Source organism: Balaenoptera acutorostrata, chromosome 11, assembly GCF_949987535.1.
Source record: "Balaenoptera acutorostrata chromosome 11, mBalAcu1.1, whole genome shotgun sequence".
Lineage (NCBI taxonomy): Eukaryota > Metazoa > Chordata > Mammalia > Artiodactyla > Balaenopteridae > Balaenoptera > Balaenoptera acutorostrata.
In genome coordinates, this window is record NC_080074.1 from 28,240,785 (window position 1) to 28,264,978 (window position 24,194).

A 24,194-nucleotide genomic window follows, 5' to 3' on the forward strand; every position below is an offset into this window, starting at 1 on the left:
ACCACATCAAGTAGAGAAATCACTGAATTTGGAATCAAAAGACTTGAGTTCACGTTCTAAATTCTGCTATCAGTGTGATCTTAGGCAAATCATGAGCTTCTCTTGGCTTCACTTTCCTTATCTGTTCAATGAGGGCACCACCTAGGTGATTTCTAAAGTGCTTTTCAGGGTAAAAGTATTAGCTGAAAATCACCGAAGTACCAGGATTTTGAGTCTGCAGACCATTTGCAACCACAAAGTAGCATTTTAAGTGTTACATAACAAATCCTGATACCTTTTACCCTGTTTCCTCACCTCTTTGCTGAGAAAAAACACTGTCTTCAGGAAGCAAGGATTCAGTGATAAAATCCCATAGCTCACGTAGCATGACGATCACAGCACCTGCCACATAGTAGGCTCCAGAAGACAGTAAGTCTCCTTTTCTGTTGAGTTCCCTCCCCCACTCCCTTTCCCCAGTGTATAGCCCTTTATGCGTATCTCAAATGCAAGTAAGGTACATTCGTTGTAGTGGATGCTTTAGTGTGGGCCACAGATACCTCTTCAGGATAGAGACACATTCTCTTAGTTGCTTGGGATCATGGCTGCCTCACCCAAATTTATGTCCCCTTCCTGGAAGCCGCCTGCATTTCATTCCTGGTTGATGGTGGGGGATGCAAAGAATCATCCTCTTGCCTTGATTAGAGACTAACATGAAGGGCCATTCTAGCTTCAGGACTCTTAGTAGGCTTAGCTGAGGCTGCTCTTGCAACTGTTATTGATCAGTACTGTTCAGCTTCTCCCTTGGCCCAGTCATGCTGCCTCTGTGCCTACACAGGTGTTCTTGAGAGCACTCCCCAGTAAACCTGCTTGCAGATATCAGTCTCAGACTCTGTTTCCTTGGGAACCTGAATTACGAGTCATCTGCTATTTGGATAGTCTTTCTCAGGGATTTTTGCATTGTAAAAGATGATAATATTCAGGATGGAGTTTAATTTTATGAATATTGTGTTCCACTTCTTTGACATTCTACATATCTTTTATAACAGGAATTCATAGCCAGTAGATTAGGATTTTTGTTAGATTCTGGAGTTTTTACATAGTAGGTCTTCAAGCACATTTTGGGATTTTGAGTATGGCCCACAGATTCTCTGTTTAGGAAATTTTATTATTAGCACCTTTCCCAGTTCTCTCAAGTGATTTTAAGACTTAAAAAATGAAAAGTGGCGTGTGAGGGACGGGAGCAGGAGTGTGGGCCATCCTCCCTCAGGGTGGGGTGTAGTCATCGTTTCCACCTCCCCCCCACCCCACCCCACCCCCGCCCCCGCTCTGAGACAGGTAGGAGGGTTGTGTTGAGCCTTGAAGCCTAGGGTGTGGGCCCAGGTGGAGCCGCTGCAGGTGCAGATCTTGGAGGTAGTAGCAAATATTCAGATGAGAACTTTGAAGGCCAAAGTGGAGAAGGGTTGCATGTGAACAGCAGTTGAACATAGGTCAGTCGGTCCTGAGAGATGGGCAAGCACCTTTTTTTTTTTTTTTAAACTTTTTATTTTATATTGGAGTATAGCCAATTAACAATGTTGTGATAGTTTCAGGTGCACAGCAAAGTGAGTCAGCCCTTCATACACATGTATCCATTCTCCCCCAGATTCTGAATTCTTATTTTGATATATTTTTGTGTCTGTCTCCATATTTATTGAATCAAGACACCTGATAGTCTAAACTTGCTTAAAACATGTGAATCAATTTTAATTATATGTTAGATATTTAATTACATGTTAGATATTTAAAGTGTTAGATATTAAAGTCTTTCATTCTTTCACTTAATATTGAGTTAATTGTATGATGTCTGTAAACCCAATTTAGTTGCTAGTAACTTATCTATAATTAGTTGGTTTTTTTTTTTTAAATTTATTTATTTATGGCCACTTTGGGTTGTCTTTGCTGCACATGGGCTTTCTCAGGTTGTGGCGAGCGGGGGCTACTCTTCATTGCAGTGCGCGGGCTTCTCATTGCGGTGGCTTCTCTTGTTGTGGAGCATGGGCTCTAGGCACGTGGGCTTCAGTAGTTGTGGCACGTGGGCTCAGTAGTTGTGGCTCACAGGCTCTAGAGCGCAGGCTCAGTAGTTGTGGCTCACGGGCTTAGTTGCTCCGTGGTATGTGGGACCTTCCCCGGACCAGGGCTTGAACCTGTGTCCCCTGCATTGGCAGGCAGATTCTTAACCACTGTGCCACCAGGGAAGTCCCTACAATTAGTTTTGATTGTCTCAGTCTCTTATTGACTAGGCTGCTTTTTTTTTTTTTTCTGACTGGACTGCTTTCATGTACCTATTAATAACAACTAACTAAATTTTAGAGTTTTGAAAGTATACATAAGAAAGCTAAGCATATATAAAGACTGGAAATATATTTGACTTTGTTTCTATGGTCATGCTTTTAAGTTAGCCAGTTTAGGGCCCACATGAATCGTGGAATGAGAATTTTGGAGCTAGAAAGACCCATGATCTTGTCCTGTCCCTGTAGTTTGTCATTGAAGAAGTTGAGATTAGAGAAATTAAGTGTCTTGATGGGTATCAGAGAGATGGCCAAGAAATATTTGAGACAGTAGAGAGGATATTGAATTAGGACTTGGGAAACCTAAGTTTTAATTGCAACCCTATTGTTAGATAGCATGACGTCAGGTAAGCCAGTTGTACTTTCTAGGGCTTTGTTTCCTCATCTATGGAGTGTTACAGTTGGAACATGATTTCTGAGACGTTTTCCAGCTTTTAAATTTTGATTCTACGTCTTTTTTTTAGGAGTGGTGCACTTAGTAATAATGTAAGTATCTTCTACTTATAGTATATCTAACAAGTGCCAGGTGCCAATTTAAACATTGTATGCATACTATTTCATTTAATCCTCCCAACAGTTCTGTGAGGCTGACATTAGTTACTTTACAAATGGGAATTTGGGGCTTACAGAGGTTAAGTACTTTTACAAAGCTTCTAAGTGGGTAAACTGGAAGTTGAATGCAGGTCTGTGTGACTCCAACTACTGTTTTCTGAATCAGTATTCCTAGATTTAGATGTACTTTTGTTTTTGGAACGCTTGACAGGCCCTGCTGAAAACAAGAGCCAATTGCATTGCACTTATCTAAAGTGTATGCTTCTCACCCCCCTTCTCTGGCATACTGTATTGTATGTATCGTAGTCTATGTCACTAAGTTAGGCAGGGAAGACTTAGGATGCGGAAGTATATTGTGTGCTGGCACTTGAGACATTTTGGAGTAGGCTGGAATCAGGTGCAGCGGGGGAATATAGCCTCTTAAAAGACACCTTAGAAAGACGAGTAGGAATTGCATTCAATTCACCATTAATAATTTAACAACAGGGGTGACTATTTGATGCTTATTATTAAAGTCGTAGATGGCTCTAGGTTAGGCGGAACTGCTCACATTTAAAAAAATAGGAATTATTTTCAGTTGAAAGCTGATGTAAATTAATTAGGGTTAAATGTGGTATATTTGTAAAGAAGCTTACTATTGTACATGGTTTTATGATGGATAGAAAAGCATCTGTGGAGTTACATGGTGGGTCAAGGTTATACTGCAACAGTCTGAGTTAGCCTTCTACATCAGGATTTGATATAGATCGGGATATATTCAGTTTTAAGAAGAAGGTGGAGAAATGAGAAGGAACTCAGAGGACAAAAAAAAAAGTAATTACCAAAAATGAGTTGTAAACAAGTTTAAAGTTGTTAGATTTATAATGGAGATTAGAACAAAGAGTATTAGTGACCGTTTTCAAGGTTGAAGATTGAGAGCAAGCAGGAAAGGACTTGAGACAAATTTTATATGAAGTTTGAGGCTGACAGGAGTTAAGGATTAGGAGTATAGAAGATATAAAGTGAAAAGTAGGTCCTTCCCAGTAATCATTGCTAATAGTTTCTTGTGTATTTTTCCACAAAGTTTTAATGCATATATCCATTAACATTTTACAGTATGATCATACTCTTTATATGAATTTGATCTTTTTCACTTAATATAGTTTGGAGAGCTTTCAGTATCAGCACTTTCAGAACTGCCTCTTATTATGTGTTTATTTTTATTTATTTATTTATATATATATATTTTTTATTTTTGGCTGTGTTGGGTCTTCGTTTCTGTGCGAGGGCTTTCTCCAGTTGCGGCGAGCGGGGGCCACTCTTCATCGTGGTGCGCGGGCCTCTCACTGTCGCGGCCTCTGTCGTTGCGGAGCACAGGCTCCAGACGCGCAGGCTCAGTAGTTGTGGCTCACAGGCTTAGTTGCTCCGCGGCATGTGGGATCTTCCCAGACCAGGGCTCGAACCCGTGTCCCCTGCATTGGCAGGCAGATTCTTAACCACTGCGCCACCAGGGAAGCCCTATTTGTTTATTTTTAATAACTACATTATATTTTATTATATGGATTATTAAAATTTAATCATTTCTCTATTGAAGGACATTTAGTTTGTTTCCAGTTTTGCTAATAAATAACACTGCAGTGAGCATGCTTGTATACATATATAGGTGGTCCTTTAATGAATTTGTCCACTGGGTAATTTCCTAGCAGTGAGTCAGAGAGTATGTACATTTTTTGTATTTAGTTACACTCCCACAAACAATATTTGAGAGTGTTGGTTTTCCAATACTCTTTCCACCAATGAGTATTGTCAAAGAAAAAAAATTTTTTGATTTTACTCAAATACCCTGAAAACCAGATTGGCAGTTTAGTCTTCTAGTCTCTTGTTTAACTTAGAAAGTTAAAAAAGAAACTATGGAAAATAGAATAATGTAAATCTTGGAGTAGTTACATTAATTCTTTTTAATGTATGAGAAGTATTGTGTGTTAGTTAAACTCAGGGGGTATATTTATTGTGTCCTTACTAGGAAATTTGATGAATACCTCATTCTTTATAGGGCTCCCATCCTCAGAAAGGTTCCTTTTCTCTCTTGTGGAGAAGATATGACATTATATCTACTGTATCTAATTGTGTCTATTGCTGCATAATAAACCATCCCCAAACTTTGGCTTTGGCTTTGGCTTAAAACCACCATCATTTTATTTACTCTAGATTCTCTAGATCAACAATTTGGGCTAGGCTAAGCTGAATGGTTCTTCTGCTGGTCTCTCTTGGAGTTACTAATACAGCTGGAGTTAGCTGTTGGTTTGATTGGGGTGTTAGTCTAACAGCCTCTCTCAGATTGCTGATAATATTCCTTGGGTCACATGTGTCCAAGGTTAGCCTGGGCTTGTGTGGTGACAGAAGAGTTTCCAGCAATGAGGGAGCAAATCCCATTGTGCACTCTACACTTGTATGCTATTTGCTACTCTACCATCAGCCAAGGCAAGTCTCATGGCCAGAGCCCATGTGGGAGAGGATTACACAGGAGAATTGCAAGGGCATTAAAACATAGGTGTGATTCATTGCTGTAACAATCTACCACCACTTTCTTCTTCCTTGTATTGCTAAGTGTTACAAGAGAAGTATAAATAAGAGATATAACAGTTTAAAGGAGAGAAAGATTTCTTGTCTAAGGAAAGGTTTTATTGATGTCACTTAAGTTAGAAAGACTGATTCCATCAACAGTTGCAAACTGTTGATTTTCCAGATTTTTTATTTCTTCTACATATATTAACTGACATTTTTCTGTAAAGAACTTTTCAGTTTAAACCAGGGCGATCTGGTTGCCGTGAATTTCAGCGTATACTGGATGGTCAGGATAAATGCTTAATTCTTTTTCTTTAATTATGAATTTTCAGAATAAGAATTGATACACTACTCTAGTAGTGATCAATGAAATGAGGCTTACTTATTTGTCTTTTGACTTTCTCTTTCCTTGAGGAAAGAGAACTCATGGATTTTTTTGTTTGTTTGTTTGCCTTTTGATTTTTTAATTACTCAGAAAAACTTCATTTTTTAATTTAGCTTTCTGACTCCATGCTTGTGCTTTCAACACTTTCACAACGATTTTATGTTCCTCAGTAAGGAAAGTGTGCTTGTTCCTGTCATGGACACATTTAAAACACACATGGAACCACCATAGGCCTGGCTGATATGTTTTTTCGTTTTAGACAACCTTGTAAGGGCTTTAGGTCTCACAGCACAAACTCCTCAAAGTTGGCCTGGGCACACGCCACATGTGGATTTTGGTGCTTTCCCAACCTTCTTGGTATAAAGGTAAACACCAGGAGTTTGAGACAGCCTGGTTTTGTTAGAGGCTGTATTGTAGGATAGCCTATGATGGTGTCTCAAACACTGGACCATCCTGAATGCCTCTAGATACCATCCCCGGAAGAGGAAGAAGCACTCATGGAGTTTTAAATATATTTCATTAACTCAAGGATTTATGTATATTTAGTGGGTTTCAGTCAATTGAAGTCAGTGTGATTTTTTGGTATGCAAATTGTCCCATCTTTACCTAGTAGAAGTGCCTTCAAGGTGACTTTTGTCATTTTGACAGGACCCTGTTAGTGTTTGATAACTTCCTTGCTTTGTGGCACAACATGTGCCAGGTTCATCTAGTAAAATTTCTCCTCCAGGCTGGAATCATCCATTTCTCCAAAGAGTCCTGGTTCCTTTTAATGGGGAATGCTATTTAAATACCACTGTCTGGGCACTTAGGGTACTCATTGCTTCTGTGTTGTCATTGCTTTTAAGCATTTAAGATAAGAACTAGGATATATATATATATATACACACGTGTACATATGGACAGATTTAAAAAGCAAAACAACATGAGTTCAAATTAAAGTATTTTTTCCTTCTTTGAGTTTATATTTTTAAATTTTATACTGAACATCTTGGCTCTTAACGTTAACATAATTATTTTTTCCTAAAAATATACATACCATAGCTTTAAAATAACAATACTAATATTACTGTTAATAAGCTTACTGAATCAGTTTTACTAATTTTTTTTTTAGCAGTTCTTTTTGTCCTTATACTATAGCTCGCTAAGGCTATAAAGTCAAAACATTGTGTTCTTAAAACACTTGAAATAATTATCTTCTCTGTGTGGCTATAGCATTAACTTGAGATTCAGTTAGGTTTAAAATTTAAAAATTATAACATAAAGTTTAGCATTTTTATCATTTTAAAGTGTACAGTTTGTTGGCATTAAGTACATTCATATTGTTGTGCAACCATCACAACTATCTATTTCCAGAATGTTTTTATCATTCCCAAACTGAAATTCTGTACCATTAAACAACTCCTTATTCCCCCTACCCCAGCCTTTGGTAACCACTGTTTTACTTTCTGTCTCTATGAATTTGATTATTCTAGGTACTCATATTAGTGGAGTCATATATATTGGTCCTTCTGTGTCTGGCTTATTTCACTTAGACTAATGCTTCCTGGGTTCATCCATGTTGTAGCATGTATTAGAATTTCCTTCCTTTGAAAGGCTGAATAATATTCTACTGTATGCATATACCACATTTTGTTTATCCATACATCCATCGGTGGACATTTGGGTTGTTTCCACCCTTTAGCTATTGTGAATGCTGCGATGAACATTGGTGTACAGATATCAATTCGAGTTCAGTTAGACTTTAGCTGAGGTTTTAAATAAATGACGATTATTATTAACTAAGCTAGAGAACATAGGAGGAAAAGAAAACTTTTTCCCTGGGGTGGTAAAGGGTTGAGATAAGTGGTTTGATTTTGGAAATGATTCATTTGAGGTGCTTTGGGAAATCAATTAGAAAGCAACTGGAAATGTAGTATAGAGATATAGGGTGCTAAATTAAGTCTCTCTTTTATAGTCCAGGTGAGAGATGATGAAGTCTTGAACTGAGTTAATGGCAAAGGAGATGAAGAAGTGATAGATGCAAAATTTATGTAGGTGATTCAATTAATTTGGTGATTGGATGTGAAGGTTGAGAAAGAGGGGAGTTAAGGGTAATGCGTTAGATTTAAGCAAGATGGGTGTGTGATGTTTCTGTAAGTTCAGGTAGAGAATGCAGATGGATAAAAGTTTTATGAGAACAGATAATGAATTTGGTTTTGATTAAAATGACTTTAGTATGCTTTCATGGCACTCTGGTAGAGATATTTAGCAGGGAAGGAAAATATGAATTTGAAGTTCAGCAGAGATCTGGATTAGATTTAGAATTTTATTTTTCTCTGCATTGGGGGATAATTAAAGTTAAGGGAATAAGTGAGATCACCTAACAGTGTATGGTAAGCTAAGAGGTTGAACATGAAAATTCCCTGGGAAGCCCTGGAATGCTTTCCATGAAATAAGAAAATTGTCATTTGCAAATATACCTTCTCAGTTCATCTGTATGTGCAAAGTTCTTAGTTCTTAATAGTAAGAAAGAGGTAGTGAGGGCCGTAAGAAATCTTTGATTATTCATTTATGGTACAAGGATCAGGTAGTGTATTTAAAGCACCCTTTTTATTTTTTTGATAGATTTGTTTTATTTTTGGCTGCATTGGGTCTTCATTGCTGTGCACGGGCTTTCTCTAGTCGCGGCGAGCGGAGCCTACTCTTCGTTGTGGTGTGTGGGCTTCTCATCGCGGTGGCTTCTCTTGTTGTGGAGCGTGGGCTCTAGGTGTGCAGGCTTCAGTATTTGTGGCACGTGGGCTCAGTAGTTGTGGCTCGTGGGCTCCAGAGCACAGGCTCAGTAGTTGTGGCACGTGGGCTTAGTTGCCCCACGGCATGTGGAGTCTTCCCAGACCAGGGCTCAAACCCGTGTGCCCTGCATTGGCAGGTGGATTCTTAACCACTGCGCCACCAGGGAAGTCCCAAAAGCACCCTTCTTAAGGTCTGAATATAATAGATGGCTTTTCAAACTTCTTGAATTTGTGAAAATTTTCCTAGTTGGTCTTTATGGTGGGAGGAGGGTGAAACAGAGTGACAAAATCAATGCTGAAAGTTACATTTTATAAGAAATCCTTGTCCATGTCTAAGAGTCTCCAAGGTTTTGAGGTTGTATGTCATTTAATTTCTAATACTTGTATCCTTTCCAGTTTCAGAAATAATTTTGCTAAGTATAAGGTGTGTTTAGTATCTCACAACAATTTTTTTCAAAGATTTTCGTAAAAGCAATATTTTATTTCTAGTCAACTCACCTTTTTCTGGCAATTAATGTGTTACTAACTCAGCTTCTGCTGGTTTGCCTTGTTCCCAGTCTAGTTTCAGCTAGAGTGGTATGGGTTGTGCATTTGCTTATTAAGCATTTACTACATCTCTTCTGTGTGCAAAGACTAGTTATCCTTTTAGTTGGTTTTAGTGCTTTGAAGATAGGTAAGATTTAGAGATGAGGTTCTTTATTTTTAGTAGCAATTAGGTTGTAAAACTGAGTTATGTTCTCAATGAAATTATTGCCCTCTTCCTGCTTGATCTTCTCTGTAGTGAAGTTATATGTAGGGGGAGAGTTATGTGTAGGGAGAGTATGTTGAGTTTGGAAGCTCTGACTCAGTATATCACCAGATATTAGAAAAACTTTTGTTATTCATCTATAAAATAGGTGTTTTTTATATGCTACTAGATGTTTGTTTTGATTTTCTTTGCTATTAGATTTTCAGTCATAATTGGAAGACATAGCTATTGGTTGCTTTGGATTACAGCAGTGTAATTATGATTCTCACAAGTAGATTTTTAAAGTTGTATTCAATAAACAACTAGTCTGAAATAGATAAAAATGCATTTTAAAGAAACTTCATGTTGTTAAAACTTCTTTGATAGTGATACTACCTTTCAAGGTATTGCATACAGTAAACAGTAACTTTTTTTTTCCCAGGTAAGTCCTGTTCTTTCTTCAAAAACTTGTATGTGATTTTTGAAAGTAGTTTTTGGAGAGATTAATGCTGCTTTATGTTGATCTTATAGTTGTTGGTAGTAGGAATGTATTTTTATATTATCAACAACCTAAGGTAGCCAAATATATTGCAGACATCTATTCTTATTTGGTTGAAATAAATACTTTGAATACCATATAACCTTTTTCCCCCATGTTTTCAAATTTTGATCTGATTGGCTGACACCACTAAGCATTAATGATAGGTGTTTGATAACTCTAATCATTTGGATCTTTTGCTAGCCCAAATATTTTTTAATTAAAAAAAATCTGAAAATTAAAAAAAAAATATGACCACACTAATAAAAATTTTTGAGAGGAGTTGGGATGTGGTTAACTAAATCATCAACACAAATCTTATCCTTTCAGCAACATAGAGGAAAAGTAGTAATAACAACAAAAATAACCCTTATGTAAAACACAACAGTCTTCTGTGACCTTTCAATCTCTGTGTTTATATCTTTACATAATTGAAATCATAATATATCCAAACTTTGTATTTTGCCTGTCTTACAAATTCAACATTATATCACATGTGTTATAATTTCTTTGCACAATCTTCACCCTTGTCACTTTTAAAAACAATTTAAAAAATTAAAAAATTTTTTTGGCTGTGCCGCACAGCATGCGGGACCCTAGTTCCTTGACCAGGGATTGAACCTATGCCCCCTGCAGTGGAAGTGTGGAGTCTTAACCACTGGACCGACAGGGAAGTCCCCTACCCTTGTCATTTTTAATTGTCAGTTTTATTGAGTTGGGTATGTCACAATTTAGTTAACCTGTTCTTTGTTTTGAACATAGTTTGCTTGTAATTTTTCACTTAAAATTTTTAAGAATTATATGTTTCAGGTGTATAGCATTATGATTTGACATCTGTGTACACTACAAAGTGATCACCACCACAAGTCTAGTTGCTGCCCATCACCATACAGTTGACCCCCTTTACCCATTTTGCCCACTTCCCAACCCCCTTTCCTTCTGGTAACCACTAATCTGTTCTCTGTGTCTATGAGTTCGTTTTAGTTTTATTTTATTTGTTCATTTGTTTTGTTTTTTTTTTAGATTCTGTGTATGAGCAAAATCGTATTTGTCTTTCTCTGTCTGACTTATTTCATTTAGCATAATACCTTCAAGGTCCATCCATGTGGTCACAAATGGCAGAATTTCATTCTTTTTTATGGCTGAAGAGTAGTCCTGTGTGTGTGTGTGTGTGTGTGTGTATGTGTGTGTGTGTGTGTATATGTGTATGCCATGTCTTCTTTATCCATTCATCCTTAATGGACACTTAGGTTTTTTTTCATATCTTGGTTGTTGTAAATAATTCTGTAATGTATAGGGGTGCATATATCTGTTTGAATGAGTGGTTTTGTGTCTTTCAGATAAATAGGCAGAAGTGAAACAGCTGGGTCGTATGGTAGTTCTAGTCTTAATTTTTTGAGGAACCTCCATACTGCTTTTCATAGGGGCTGCACCAATTTATAGTCCCACCAATAGTTCAGGGTTCCTTTTTCTCCACACCCTCTCAAACATTTATTTCTTGTCTTTTCTGTCAAGTGTGAGGTGATATCTCATTGTGGTTTTGATTTCCATTTCCCTAATAATTAGTGATCATGAACATCCTTTCATGTGCCTGTTGGCCACCTGTGTGTCTTCTTTGGAAAAATGTCTGTTCAGGTCCTCTGCTCATTTTTTGATTTGGTGGTTTTTTTGTTGTTGAGTTGTATGAGTTTTTTGTAGATTTCAGATATTAACCCCTTATTGGATATATGATTTGCAAATGTCTTCTCCCATACAGTAGGTTGCCTTTTTGTTTTAATGATGGTTTCCTTTGCTGTACAGAAGCTTTTTAGTTTGATATAGTCCCATTTGTTTATTTTTGCTTTTCTTTCGCTTGTCTTTGGAGTCAGAGCCACAGAAACATTGCTGAGACCGATATCAATGAATGTTAACCAGACTTATTGTGGTGCTCATTTTGCAACATATACAAATACTGAATCATTATGTTGTACACCTGAAGCTAATATAATGGTATATGTCAAATATATCTCAAAAATTGTAAAAAAACTCAATTAAAAAATAAATCATAAAAAACAAAAACAAAATAAAACTCACTGCTTAAATGACAAAAAAAAAAAAGACTGATATCAGTGAAGTTTTCTTCTAGAAATTTCATGGTTGCAGGTCTTACATTCAAGTCTTTAATCCATTTTGAGTTACTTGTTTCATTCTTTTGCATGTGGCTGTCTGTTTTCCCCAGCACCATTATTGAATAGACTATCTTTTCTCCATGGTATGTTCTTTGCTCCTTTGTCATAAATTAATTGTCATATATGCGTAGGTTTACATTTTTGGACTCTCAGTTCTGTTTCATTGATCTGTGTGTCTGTTTTTGTGCCAGTACCATACTGTTTTATTACTGTAGCTTTATAGTATAGTTTGAAATCAGGGAGTGTGATACCTCCAAGCTTTTTTCTTCTTTCTCAAGATTATTTTGACTATTTGGGATTTTTCTGTGGTTCCATACACATTTTAGAATTATTTGTTCTGGTTCTGTGAAATATGCCATTGGAATTTTGATAGGGATTGCACTGAATCTGTAGATTGCTGTGGGTAGTATGGACATTTTAACAATATTAATTCCTCCAATCCATGAACACAGAATATCTTTCCATTTGGTTGTGTCTTCAACTTCATTCATCAGTGTCTTACAGTTTTCACTGTAACAGGTCTTTCACCTCCTTGGTTGAATTTATTCTTAGGTATTTTACTCTTTTTGATGCAGCCATACATGGGATTGTTTTCTTAATTTCTCTTTCTTTTTCTTTTTCGGCCGTGCCATGGCATGTGGGGATCTTAGTTCCCCAACCAGGGATCAAACCCGTGCCCCCTGCAGTGGAAGTGCAGAGTCCTAACTACTGGACTGCCAGGGAAGTCCCTTAACTTCTCTTTGTGATAGTTTGTTGTTGGTGTGGAAATGCCACAGACTTTTGTATGTTGATTTTGTACCCTATGACTTCACTAAATTCATTTATTATATTATTAGTACTGACATTTTTTTTGTGTGTGTTTGTGTGTGTGTAGTCTTTAGGGTTTTCTATATGTATCATGTCATTTGCAAATAGTGACAGTTTTACTTTCTGATTCGGAAGCCTGTTATTTCCTTTTTTTTTTTCTAATTGCTTTGGCTAGGACTTCCAATGCTATGTTGAAAATAAGTGAAAATAGTGGGCATCCTTGTCTTGTTTCCTGATCTTAGAGGAAAAGCTTTCAGTTTTTCATTGTTTAGTGTGATACTAGCTGTGGATTTGTCATATATGGCCTTTATTATGTTAAGGTATATTTCCTCTCTACCCACTTTGTTGATAATTTTTATCATAAATTGATGTTGAATTTTGTCAAATGCTTTTTCTGCATCTATTGAGATGACCATATAATTTTTATCCTTCATTTTGTTAATGTGATGTATCATGTTGATTGATTTGTGGATGTTGAACCATCCTTTCATCCCTGGAATAAATTCCACTTGATCATGGTGTATGCTTCTTTTAATGCATTGTTGGATTCAGTTTGCTAACATTTTGTTGAGGATTTTTGCATCTGTGTTCATCAATGATATTGGCTTGTAATTTTCTTTTTTTGTGGTCTCCTTGTCTGCTTTTGGTATCAGGTTAACGCTGGCTTCATAAAATGTGTTTGGAAGCCTTCCCTTCTTTTCAGTTTTTTGAAGAATTTGAGAAGGATATTAAATCCTTCTAAAGGTATTAAATCTTTGAATACTTTGTAGAATTTGCCAGTAAATCTGTCTGCTCCGGGCTTTGATTTGTTGGGAGATTTTTGATTACAGTTTCAATCTGCTTACTAGTAATTGGTCTATTCAGATTTTTCTATTTCTTCATGATTCAGTCTTGGAAGATTGTATGTTTTTAAAAAATTTTCTGTTTCTTTTAGGTTGTCCAATTTGTTGGCGTATATTCATAGATCATGAGCGATCCTTTGTATTTCTGTGGTGTTAGTTATAACATCTCCTCTTTCATCTCTGATTTTATTTATTTGAGTCCTCTTTTTTTTTCCTGGTGAGTCTAGCTAAATGTTCGTCAATTTTATTTATCTTTTCAAAGAATCAGCTTTTAGTTTCATTGATCTTGTTTTTTTTTCTTTTTTTAGTCTCTGTTTCTGCTCTGATCTTTATTGTTTCCTTCCATCTACCTATTTTGGCATTTGTTCTTCTTTTTCTAGTTCCTTTAGGTGTAAGGTTAGATTGTTTATTGGGGATTTCTTGTTTCTTGAGGTAAGACTATTGAACATAGTCCATTTACATTTAAGGTAATTATTGATAAGTATGTGCTTATTGCCATTTTGTTAATTGTTTTCTGACTGTTTTTGTAGTTCTCTTCTCTCTTTTCCTTTGTGTTTTGGTGTGGTTTCTTTTAGTGTTATATTTAGATTTTCTCACTTTCTTTTGTGTATTTACTATAAGTTTTTTCCTTGTGGTTACTGTGAGGTTCACCTGTAACATTCTATGTAAGTAGTAGCCTGTTTTAAGTTGCTAGCAACTTAAATTAGAAATCATTCCAAAGCTTTATCTTTTTACTCCCTCCCTATGTTTCCTACTTTTGATGACACATTTTACTTCTTTTCATTTTATGCATCCTGTAACTAATTATTGTAATTTTAGTTATTTTTAGTACTTTTGTCTCTTAACCTTTGTGCTTGCTTTATAAGTGATTGATCCTCTGCTTTTATCATACATTTACCTTTAACAGTGAGATTTTTACTTTCATATGTTTTCTTATTATTAATTAGTGCCATTTCTTTTCAGCTTAAAGAAGTCCCATTAATATTTCTTGTTGGGCCAGTTTAGTTGTGATGAATACCTTTAGCTTTTGCTCATCTGGGAAACTCTTGATTTCTTCTTCAATTCTGAATAACTTTGCTGTGTAGAGAATTCTTGGTTGGAAGTTTTTTCTTTCAGCACTTTGAATATGATCTGCCACTCCCTTCTGGCCTGTAAAGGCTCTGCTGAAAAATCTGCTTGTAGAGTTATAGAGTTTTCCTTGTATGTAACAATTTGTTTTTCTCTTGTTGCTTTTAGGATTCTCTCTTAATCCTTTATTTTTACTGTTTTAATTATAGTGTGTCTTGGTGTGTGTCTCTTTGGGTTCATCTTATTTGGAACTCTCTGTGCTTCCTGGACCTGGATGTCTGTTTCCTTCCCCTGATTAAGGATGTTTTCAGCAACTATTTCTTCAAGTAGGTTTTCTGTCCCCTTCACTCTTTCTTTCTGGCACCCCTATAATGCAAATGTTATTCTGCTTGATGTTGCCCCAAAGTTCCCTTAAGGTGTCTTCATTTTTTATCTTTATTTTATTTATTATTTTTAAAAGATATTTATTTATTTGGCTGCGTCGGGTCTTAGTTGTGGCATGCTGGATCTTCGTTGTGGCATGCGGGATCTTTTGTTGTGGTGCACTGGCTTCTCTCTAGTTGTGGTGCGGGGGCTCCATAGTTGCTGTGCATGGGCTCCAGAGTGCGCAGGCTCAGTGATTGTGGCACACGGGCTTAGTTGCCCTGTGGCATGTGGGATCTTAGTTCCCTGACCAGGGATTGAACCCGTGTCCCCTGCCTTGGAAGGCGGATTCTTAACCACTGGACCACCAGGGAAGTCCCTGTCTTCGCTTTTTAAAATACTTATTTCATTTTCTGCTCTGTCTGGGTGAGTTCCATTGTTTTATCTTCCTGCTGGCTGATTTGTTCTTCTACTTCACCCAGTTTGCTGTTGAACCCCTCTAGCATATTTTTCAGTTCAGTTATAACTTCTGTTTGGTACTTTCATATATTTTCTATCTCTGTTGAAGTTCTCACTGTGCTAATTTTTTCTTCATCTGAGTTTGGTTAGTGTCTTTATGACCATTACTTTGAACTTTTTATCAGGTAGATTGTTTATCTCTGTTTTGTTTAGTTCTTTTTTTTTGAGGTTCTGACTTACTCTTTTGATTGGAATATCTTCCTCTGTCTCCTCATGTTGCCTAATTCTTTGTGTTTGTTTCTATGTATTAGGTATATCAGCTATCTCTCTTAGTCTTGAAGGAGTGGCTTTATTTAGGAGATGTCCTATGGGGCTAAGAAGCACAATCCTATCTAGCCACCAGAGCCAGGGGCTCAAGGGGTGTCTCCTATGTGGGCTACATGCAGTTTGTGGGGCCACAGCTGCTGTGGGGTGCTGGTGGGTGGGGCTGTTGCTTGGGCAGCTGTGAGGCCCACCTGAGGTGCGGGGGTTGGCAGTGCTCTCTCACCCCTGGTGGGATGTGCCCACTGGTGCTAATAGGTTGGGTGGAGAATTCCAAAGTGGTGCCTTCCAGCACCAGTATTAGCAAGGTAGCCTGAGATCACATAAATGGCTCCTGCCAGTGACTCAGCCCGTGGGGAGCATTCCAACTGGTTCCTGCCTCTCTAGCAGATGCTTCAAGATTAATAGGTGAGTCCCCTTCACCTATGGTCTTATGCACTTTTCAATTTGGTGTTTTTGCACTGGTTTTCAGGTCAAGTCAATCTGTGTGCAAGTCCTTTAAGAGCAGGTTTTCTATTCTACTTTAAGAGTAGCTTTCCTGGACATATTTCCCGTTGGTTTGCAAAACCAGGTGTTTTGGAGGCTCATCTCTCTTGTGCAGGATCTAGGGGTTGGGGTGCCTGATGTGCTCAAATCCCTCGTTCCTCAGGGAAAGGATTCGTGCCTTTGTGGTCCCTCCCAATAGTGGATTGCTGAAGCTGAGGTGTGGTTTTCATATCTTCTCCTGTCCTATGCATCTTGTTGCTGTCCTTTTATTTTACCCTTTGTTGTGGAGGTTCTGTTCATTCAGTTTTCAAATCCCTTTCTGGGGGAACTGTTCCATATGTGGTTGTACATTTGTTATGTCTGTAGGAGGAGGTCAGTTCATGATCTTTTTATGCTACCATCTTGAACTCTCCCATAATTTTCCCTTTTGTAAATAATGCTTTTCTTGGAATGCCCATTCATCCCTGCCTGGAAAAGTTTTGATCAAGCTTCAAGCCCAGACACAGTGCTTGTTGGGTTTACAGCTTTAAAAAGTTGTTGTTTATGGCAGGGGGTAGTAGTTTTGGCCAACTTTCTGAGTTGCCACAGTGGGCCTGGCTTCTTGTTACCTATCACATGTAGAGTGTTTTGGTTCCTATGATCTCATTAGAACTTGTTTGCCTCTATCTACTTTAGTTCCCAAACTCTATACTCTGTGTGTTTGTTTTATTTTTTGTCCACTGAGATACTTACCTTGTGTTTGAGCATATGTCTACAATTTTAACATTAAAAAAATTTTAATCAGCTATTGATCTTTGATTGGAGCTGAGGCAGCTTAGTTTCTATGCTAACTGTGAGTGCAATCTGGACTGGAGTTGTGGACACTCTCTCTTTACCATGGCATATTTCAATGCTTTATATCCCTTACCCTATTCCACATTATCAGTTTAACCTAGTTAATAACCTGTTTGTGTGTATATTACTTTATTTCAAACATATGTATTTTTTATCAAATACAGTGTTCTTATTTCTGCCCTGTCTGCTCTTGTGCATTTTTTTCATCTATTTGGAATGATTGTCATTTTATTTAATTAAATTTAACTTCAAGAAATAAGATTTTTTTCAATTACCACAACTTGCATTGATTTCTTCTTTCTCAGAATTCTGCTCACATTCAGAGCTCCGCCCTTTAGCATTTAATTTTTTTCGAATTGTTTCCTATCTCTTTTTTTACACATTAGCTTGGTTTCCCCAGCCAAGTTGTATAGTCTACCTGAAGGCTTGCTCCTTATTTCTCTTACATTGTCCTCATACTCAGTGTCCTCCGTTTGGCATGCAGAGCTTTATAGAATGTTAGGTACTTCATGGGAGATGGATAAGTATCTATTGAAGAAACCATAAACAAAGTGAATGTGTTTTGTACCTTTTGGTCACTGTAAAAGATATCTAAATTATGTAATAATTTTCCTAAAAAACACAATTTGGAAGATATTTATCCCCTATCATTTTAAGTTTTTAGCACAAATTATTCTTATCCCATTGTATTTACAAAGTAAAACTTTTTATAAGTGTAAATGTTAGAATGCTTTATATTGTTTCCTCAGGGTCATTGTTACTGTAATTGCACTTCTCATTGAAGTGAGGGGATTTTGGCAGCCTAATAATAGGAAAAGAAGTTCTTAGACAATTTAGCAACAATCGGAGGGAATGAGGGAATGTGTGTAAAATATGCACATCAAAAGCATCTCATGATGATTTTATTGTTTCTTCTTTTTTCCCCATGCCTCGTGGACTTACTTAGGTCTGTTTACTAGGATTATTTTAGGCAAATTTAAGGAGGGGTATTTTTGGTGATGATAATAGGATTATGTAGATATTTCTGTGAATTGCTTGTTCTCAGGCAAGATAAATCTCAGGTGAAAAGCCACCTGGACTCTGGAAAAACTTAGGATACAGAAATGGGGAAAGTGTAGTTCTTGGGAGGTACAGCTTTTGTTTCCAGTGCTTTTGGGGATGGGGTCAGTAGTTTTAAAAACCATTATGATGTGAAGCTCTGAAATGTTGATGAGTCAAAAATGAATTTCTAGTTTTATACAGTTATTTATATTAAGTATATAATTAAAATGCTCTTTAATTTTTTTACTATTTAGTTACTTTTTTTGTCACATGCATGAGTATATCATCAAACTCAGATAGCAGGCTTTTATTTATAAATTCATGTCTCAAGTATATCATTTTGGGAAAGAATTTTGCTTTGTTTTTTTGGAGGAGGGTAGCTGATGTAATAGTTCAAACATGAGAATGTTGTGGATGTTAAGTGAACACAATAAAGACATACTCTGGATAAGTTTAAAAAGTTTTAGAGAGTTATGTTTTGGGAAAATATGATAGGAACGTAGATCATCCAATTTAGACAACTGATTATTTTTAATATCAAAAATTTCTCAATGTAAAAGTAATTTAACTATGAATCTAAAATTCTGAAAAAAATGTAGCAAAAACAAAAACTGAGAAACTAAAGACCAAAAAACCCATAATTGTTTCTTGCTAAAGAAATCATTGTTTGCATTTTGGGATATTTCCTTTGAATCTCTTTTCTTATATAATTAGTTTTTATACATAATTATAATCATAGTACACACATGTTATTTCATTTTTTCTATGCAGTTTTTATAATCCTTAATTTAACTGATGAATTTTGAAGTAGTATCAGTTCATCCTTCTTTGGCATTTATGTTGAATATGTAAGTGATGTACAGGGTGTTCATGTTTTGAGACTGATGTTTAGCGATTTGTTCTCAATCTTGGGTGCTTGAGGTATATCTCAGTGGAGATGTCAAGTAGTATGCGTTAGTGATTAAGTATCAGACTGCTCAAGTTAAAATCCTTTCTTCCACTTATTAGCCATGTGACTTTGGGCAAGTAACTTACCTTCTACACCTTTATTCTCTCTTGTATAAAGTGGGAATAATGATAGTGTGCACCATAAATGTTTTTGATAAGGATTATTGAGTCAGTTCTTGTGCTCTGAATCTGTCTTTTAGCCAATATTTTACTAGATTTCCAGTTCCTTTAATGTCATACCTAAGTATGATGAATAATAATGTTAGATGATAAATGTTGCAGGAGAGAAAAAAAAAAAGGCCTTTAACCCTCCAAACTGTATATTTGATGATGGAATATTAAGTATTGGAAACAGATTGGTAATGGTTGGCATGGGTAGTAGATGGATGGGTGACTAGATAATGTGGCCTGTGTTGACCTTTTTAGCTCCCCTCAAATCATTGTAGTTCACTTGATGTAGTGGGGAGCAATGCAAGAGGAATTAGAATTTCAGCATTTTAGTTCTGCTTCTTTCTGATTTTTGTTAACGGTAGAATCTTGAGAAGTCCCTTAGCTGCTTTGAATTTGTTTTCTCATCTATGGATATAACATTTTACCTGTCTCTCTCAGAGATGTCATTATGATTAAATAAGATATTCTGTAAAAGTGAGGTGAAGATGATAAAGCACTATATACAAAAGTAAACTTGTTATTAATTTAAAAAGACTAAAGCTGAGAGAAGGCAGATAGAGATCTTGATACAGTATTAGGTCCAGTCAGTCTTTAATAAAGGATAGCTTCTAGTGCTGTTTGTTATTATTGAGAGGACATCTACCTTTATGTGTAAGGCTAGCCCTGATTACTGTTTAGGTTATTAAATAGTTTATGAATATATTGTTGATATTTACTTTGATTTTTTTCCCCCTTTCTGCTTGTGTTTCAGACTCCTGGGAGAGTTGGCTCTCAAGGTTCTGATTTAGATTCATCATCAGCTCCTATAAACACAGTGGATGTCAATAATGAAAGCTCTTCGGAGGTATGAAAATAATAATTTGGCAATAAATATTGTTTTATTTAAGGAAAATATTATTTAAGGAAAAATAGCAAATATATGGAGTAACAATTGATAATTTAAACTTTTGTAGGGAAAGAGCTCATAAATCTTTCTTACAAATTGGAATGCAACTTTTGAACCTCACTTGTAGATAGATAATAGTGCTTAGTTGTGAGACTGCGAAAGTGTATATTAAGACCGAAAAATAATATTGACAATTTATCTTTAATGTTAAAGTCATCTCAACTTAATGAAGATTTAAAAATCTGTTTGTAAAGAATTACCAGTTAATTAGTATCTACTTATGTGTTTGTACTGCCATGAATGACTAAGCTAATGAAAAATTAGATGAACTATAACATTTATATATTATTTGTTGTCTTCATTTATGACTCTGTAAGAACTTCTGATAGCTTATTAAAAATTAATGGAGAAAGTAAATAAGTCTAAAAAAGAAATAACTCAAATTTTTTGAGAAGTCAGCCTTAGAAGTTGCTACATTACTATCATTATTTTTAACAAATAATATATACTCATTATAGAAAAAGGAGATAAGGTAAGAGAACATAAAAACCACCCATAACACTGCCCCTAAGAGATCAACACACTCACATTTCTGCTCTGACAGTTTTTGTCAATTGCCCCTTTCTCGGCCCAGCTGTACCACCTACCCAGTCCCCTTTTCCCTATTCTTTCCCATATCTTGGTTGGTGAGTCTATTATGTGTATGTTTCTAGGTATTTCTCTATCCATTCATTTCTCTGTTTTGTCTCTTTTTGACCATCTGTCTTCATGTATATGTATATTAACCATAACAAGATCGAACAAGGCTGTGAGAGTGAGAAGTAAAGTATCAGTTGAACTTTATTAAGAGCAAGTTTAAGTAAATATCTTTAAGGAAAACATTCCAAACTGTATTTATGATATGATGAGCTCAGAGAGCTAGGTTGTAACCTTGGAAAGGAATTTAGTAGTAATTGTTGACCTCATTCAGACCAAAAACAACAAAAAAATCTCCAGTGGGTAAATGAGCAGTGCCTGATAATCCTGCTATATTTTCTTATTAGGCTCCCTTTTCTACTCTCTGTGATAGTTGTACTCTCTTCTTTGTCCTCAAACCTTCCATGTGTCTTACCTTAGTCCCACCTTCTCACCGTCACCTTCTATACCATTGAGAAAAGATGAATGTTCTCATTTTGTCCCTAAAACTATACTTGCAACTCTATTCTCTTTATTACTTTAGTACGCGGAAGACAGGTCTCTTTTCCTATCAGATTTCAGTCCTTTCCCTTGTGCTCTGGATTCCATTCTCTCTCACATTCTCAGCTTATCATCTCTCCCTCATGCAACTTTGGTTTTTACCTATGCCACAAATTATTCCCTTCAGCATACAAATACTGCTCTAGAGGTGCCACTAACCTGGGACTCCCTTAAATTAAGTTCGGTACTTGAAATTTTTCAGATTACCCACTAGTGTAAATTTCTAACCTAATTGAGAGCTATTGGTGATTATGAATTCTCAGGGGGTATAGTTTTTTCCATATGCCCAGTGTTAAGGTATGGACTTGTTAAGGTCTCAGTTGATATCTCCCCACCTCTCTCAATTTCTCTTTTTCTCTCAATCTTCCCTTTTACCCTGATGTTGGCTTCCCACTTTGAACAAATTCTAGGTTTTAACATTGTGCCCTTAGCATCCATCTAAATGGGGATTTGAAATATCATGGTCTGCAGGATTTTAAAAAAAATAGTCAGAAATAAAGCAACACCTTGCTTTAGTGCTCATTTATATCATATTTTATATATTATTATGTATAATAATATATATAATAGTATCTTAGTCAGTATAGGTTATTATAACAAAAGCACTGAGAGGATTAAACAGCAAACATTTATTTCTCACAGTTCTGGAGGCTGGGATGTTCAAGATCAAGGATCTGGCAGATTCTGTGTCTGATGGGGACTTCCTTTCTGGTTTATAGATGGCTGTCCTCACATGGCAGAAGGGGCAAGAGAGCTCTCTGGGGTCTCTTTTATTATATAAAGGTACCAATCCCATTCATTAGGGCTCCACCCTCATGACTTAATCATCTCCCAACGGCCCCATCACATTGGAGGTTAAGATTTCAACATATGAATTTTGAGGGTACATAGACATTCAGTCTATAACAAATATCTAATCTGTATAATACATAATGTAATAAGTGATATCATATCATTTGTTCTCATCAGGACAGTTGTTCAGACTATTTAGTATATTGCATTGCAGAAGCAAATTCTTTGTTCACTCTTTATCCGTTTCTAATCTGGCTTCCATCCTTAGTACCCACTGAAACACACTAATGACCAGCATATTACCAAATCAGAGCTTCATTTTCCTAGTCATTTGGCTAGGGAGAGCAGACTTTTCTTGGGGCTTTTTTGGTCGGTGTCCACTGAAGTTTCCAGGTAGCTGGCTTCTCCAGCAGCCAGTCCAGAATATATGAGATGAAAAGAAAACCCAGAGTACTCACCACTGTCTCAGTCCTTGGCTCCTGAGATCCTCAGCTGGTCTGCCTTCTTCTCTTTACCTTTCAGAGTTTTCTTTTTGTTTTGTTTTATATATAATGCCTCTGGATTTCAGCTGTACTTAGCAGGAAGAATAGAGAAGTGTATCTGTTCCATTTTGTCTGGAACTGGAAATCCGACCATTTTGAAAATTGGAGTATTTATCTTTATTTTAAGGAATTATAAGAGTTCTTTATCCTTTGTCAATGTTTTGATTGCCTCCTATTCATCTGATTAGTGAGGGAAGGATTCCTGTCCTAGGCTTATGGGAATAGCTAAACACATAATTAGACAAATGAGACAAATGAGAACAACAGCAGTTTATTAGTCACATATACTCACAGCCCAGAGCAGGAGGACACGGTGTGCCATGCAGGGCCACACGAGGGTTGCACTTGGGAACCAAATGAACAACCAGGGGTTGTGAGAGGCAGGCATTGTAGAATCAGGAAGGTAAGGTGCCCCCGGGTTTCTAAAGGAGATGTGATTGGCTTGCTTGAGTAATTCCAGGGGCTGGCAAGGAACCTTCTCAGGGATAAGCAGGCCCTGTGCTTGCTGCCTGTGAAGAGGAGGGCTGTTTGGCCAGAACTCCTTATCTGTGAGAGCAGAGTGGGGAGCGGAACTTGCAGTTAGGCCATTTGAAGCCCTCCCAGTTTCACCAGTTGTCAAGGCAACACAAAATATTGGGCCTTAATTTTAGGCCTTACACCACAATCAGAAATATGTGATGTGTATATTTTTTCTCAGTCTGTGGCTTGTTTTTCATTTTGTTAATGTTGTCTTTCAAAGAGAAGAAGTTTTAAATTTTGGTGAAGTGCAGTTTGTCAGCCTTTTCTTTTATGATTTTTGCTTTTTGGGTACTACAAAGTTTTTTGCCTACCCCAAGGTTGCAAAACTTCCTCCTATGCTTGCTTCTGATTAAAAAAAAAAAAAAAAATCAAGCTACAAGGATATATTGTACAACACAGAGAATATAGCCAATATTTTATAATAACTATAAATGGAATATAACCTTTAAAAATTGTGAATCACTATATTGTAAACTGTAACTTATATATATTGTACATCCACTATACTTCAATTAAAAAAAAGACAGAAGAATTAAAAAAATTAAAAAATCATTTTAGCATGTACATTTAAATCTATGATTTATTTTAAATTATTGTATATGGTATGAGATAGTGGTTGAGGTTCATTTTTTCCATGTGGATATGGAAACCACATTTTTCCATATGCTTGTTGCAGTACCATTTGCTGAAAATGTTACCTTTTCCCATTGAATTAAATTTTCACTTTTGTGAGAAATCAATTGACCTTATATATGTGGTTATATTTTTTTATGTTCTTTGATCCAGGCATAATGAACTGATTTTAAAGTGTGCCAAGTTTTTTCTTATCTTTGAACTTTTGTATATGCTGATCTCTATGCCTTACCTAGTCTTGCTTTTTCTTTTTTCTTG

General features: G+C 36.4%; 1 protein-coding gene and 1 pseudogene across 2 annotated transcripts in view; one reads left to right on the forward strand and one right to left on the reverse strand.

Moving 5' to 3' along the window:
* EEA1 (early endosome antigen 1) overlaps positions 1–24,194 on the forward strand; it is a 124,836-nt gene that overhangs the window by 11,741 nt on the left and 88,901 nt on the right. For both annotated transcript variants that reach the window (XM_057556391.1, XM_057556392.1), the window contains exon 2: positions 20,080–20,172. In XM_057556391.1, the coding sequence (XP_057412374.1) occupies positions 20,080–20,172 (93 nt within the window). The remainder of the gene's footprint in view (positions 1–20,079; positions 20,173–24,194) is intronic.
* On the reverse strand, positions 5,396–6,266 carry LOC114238018 (60S ribosomal protein L34-like; annotated as a pseudogene).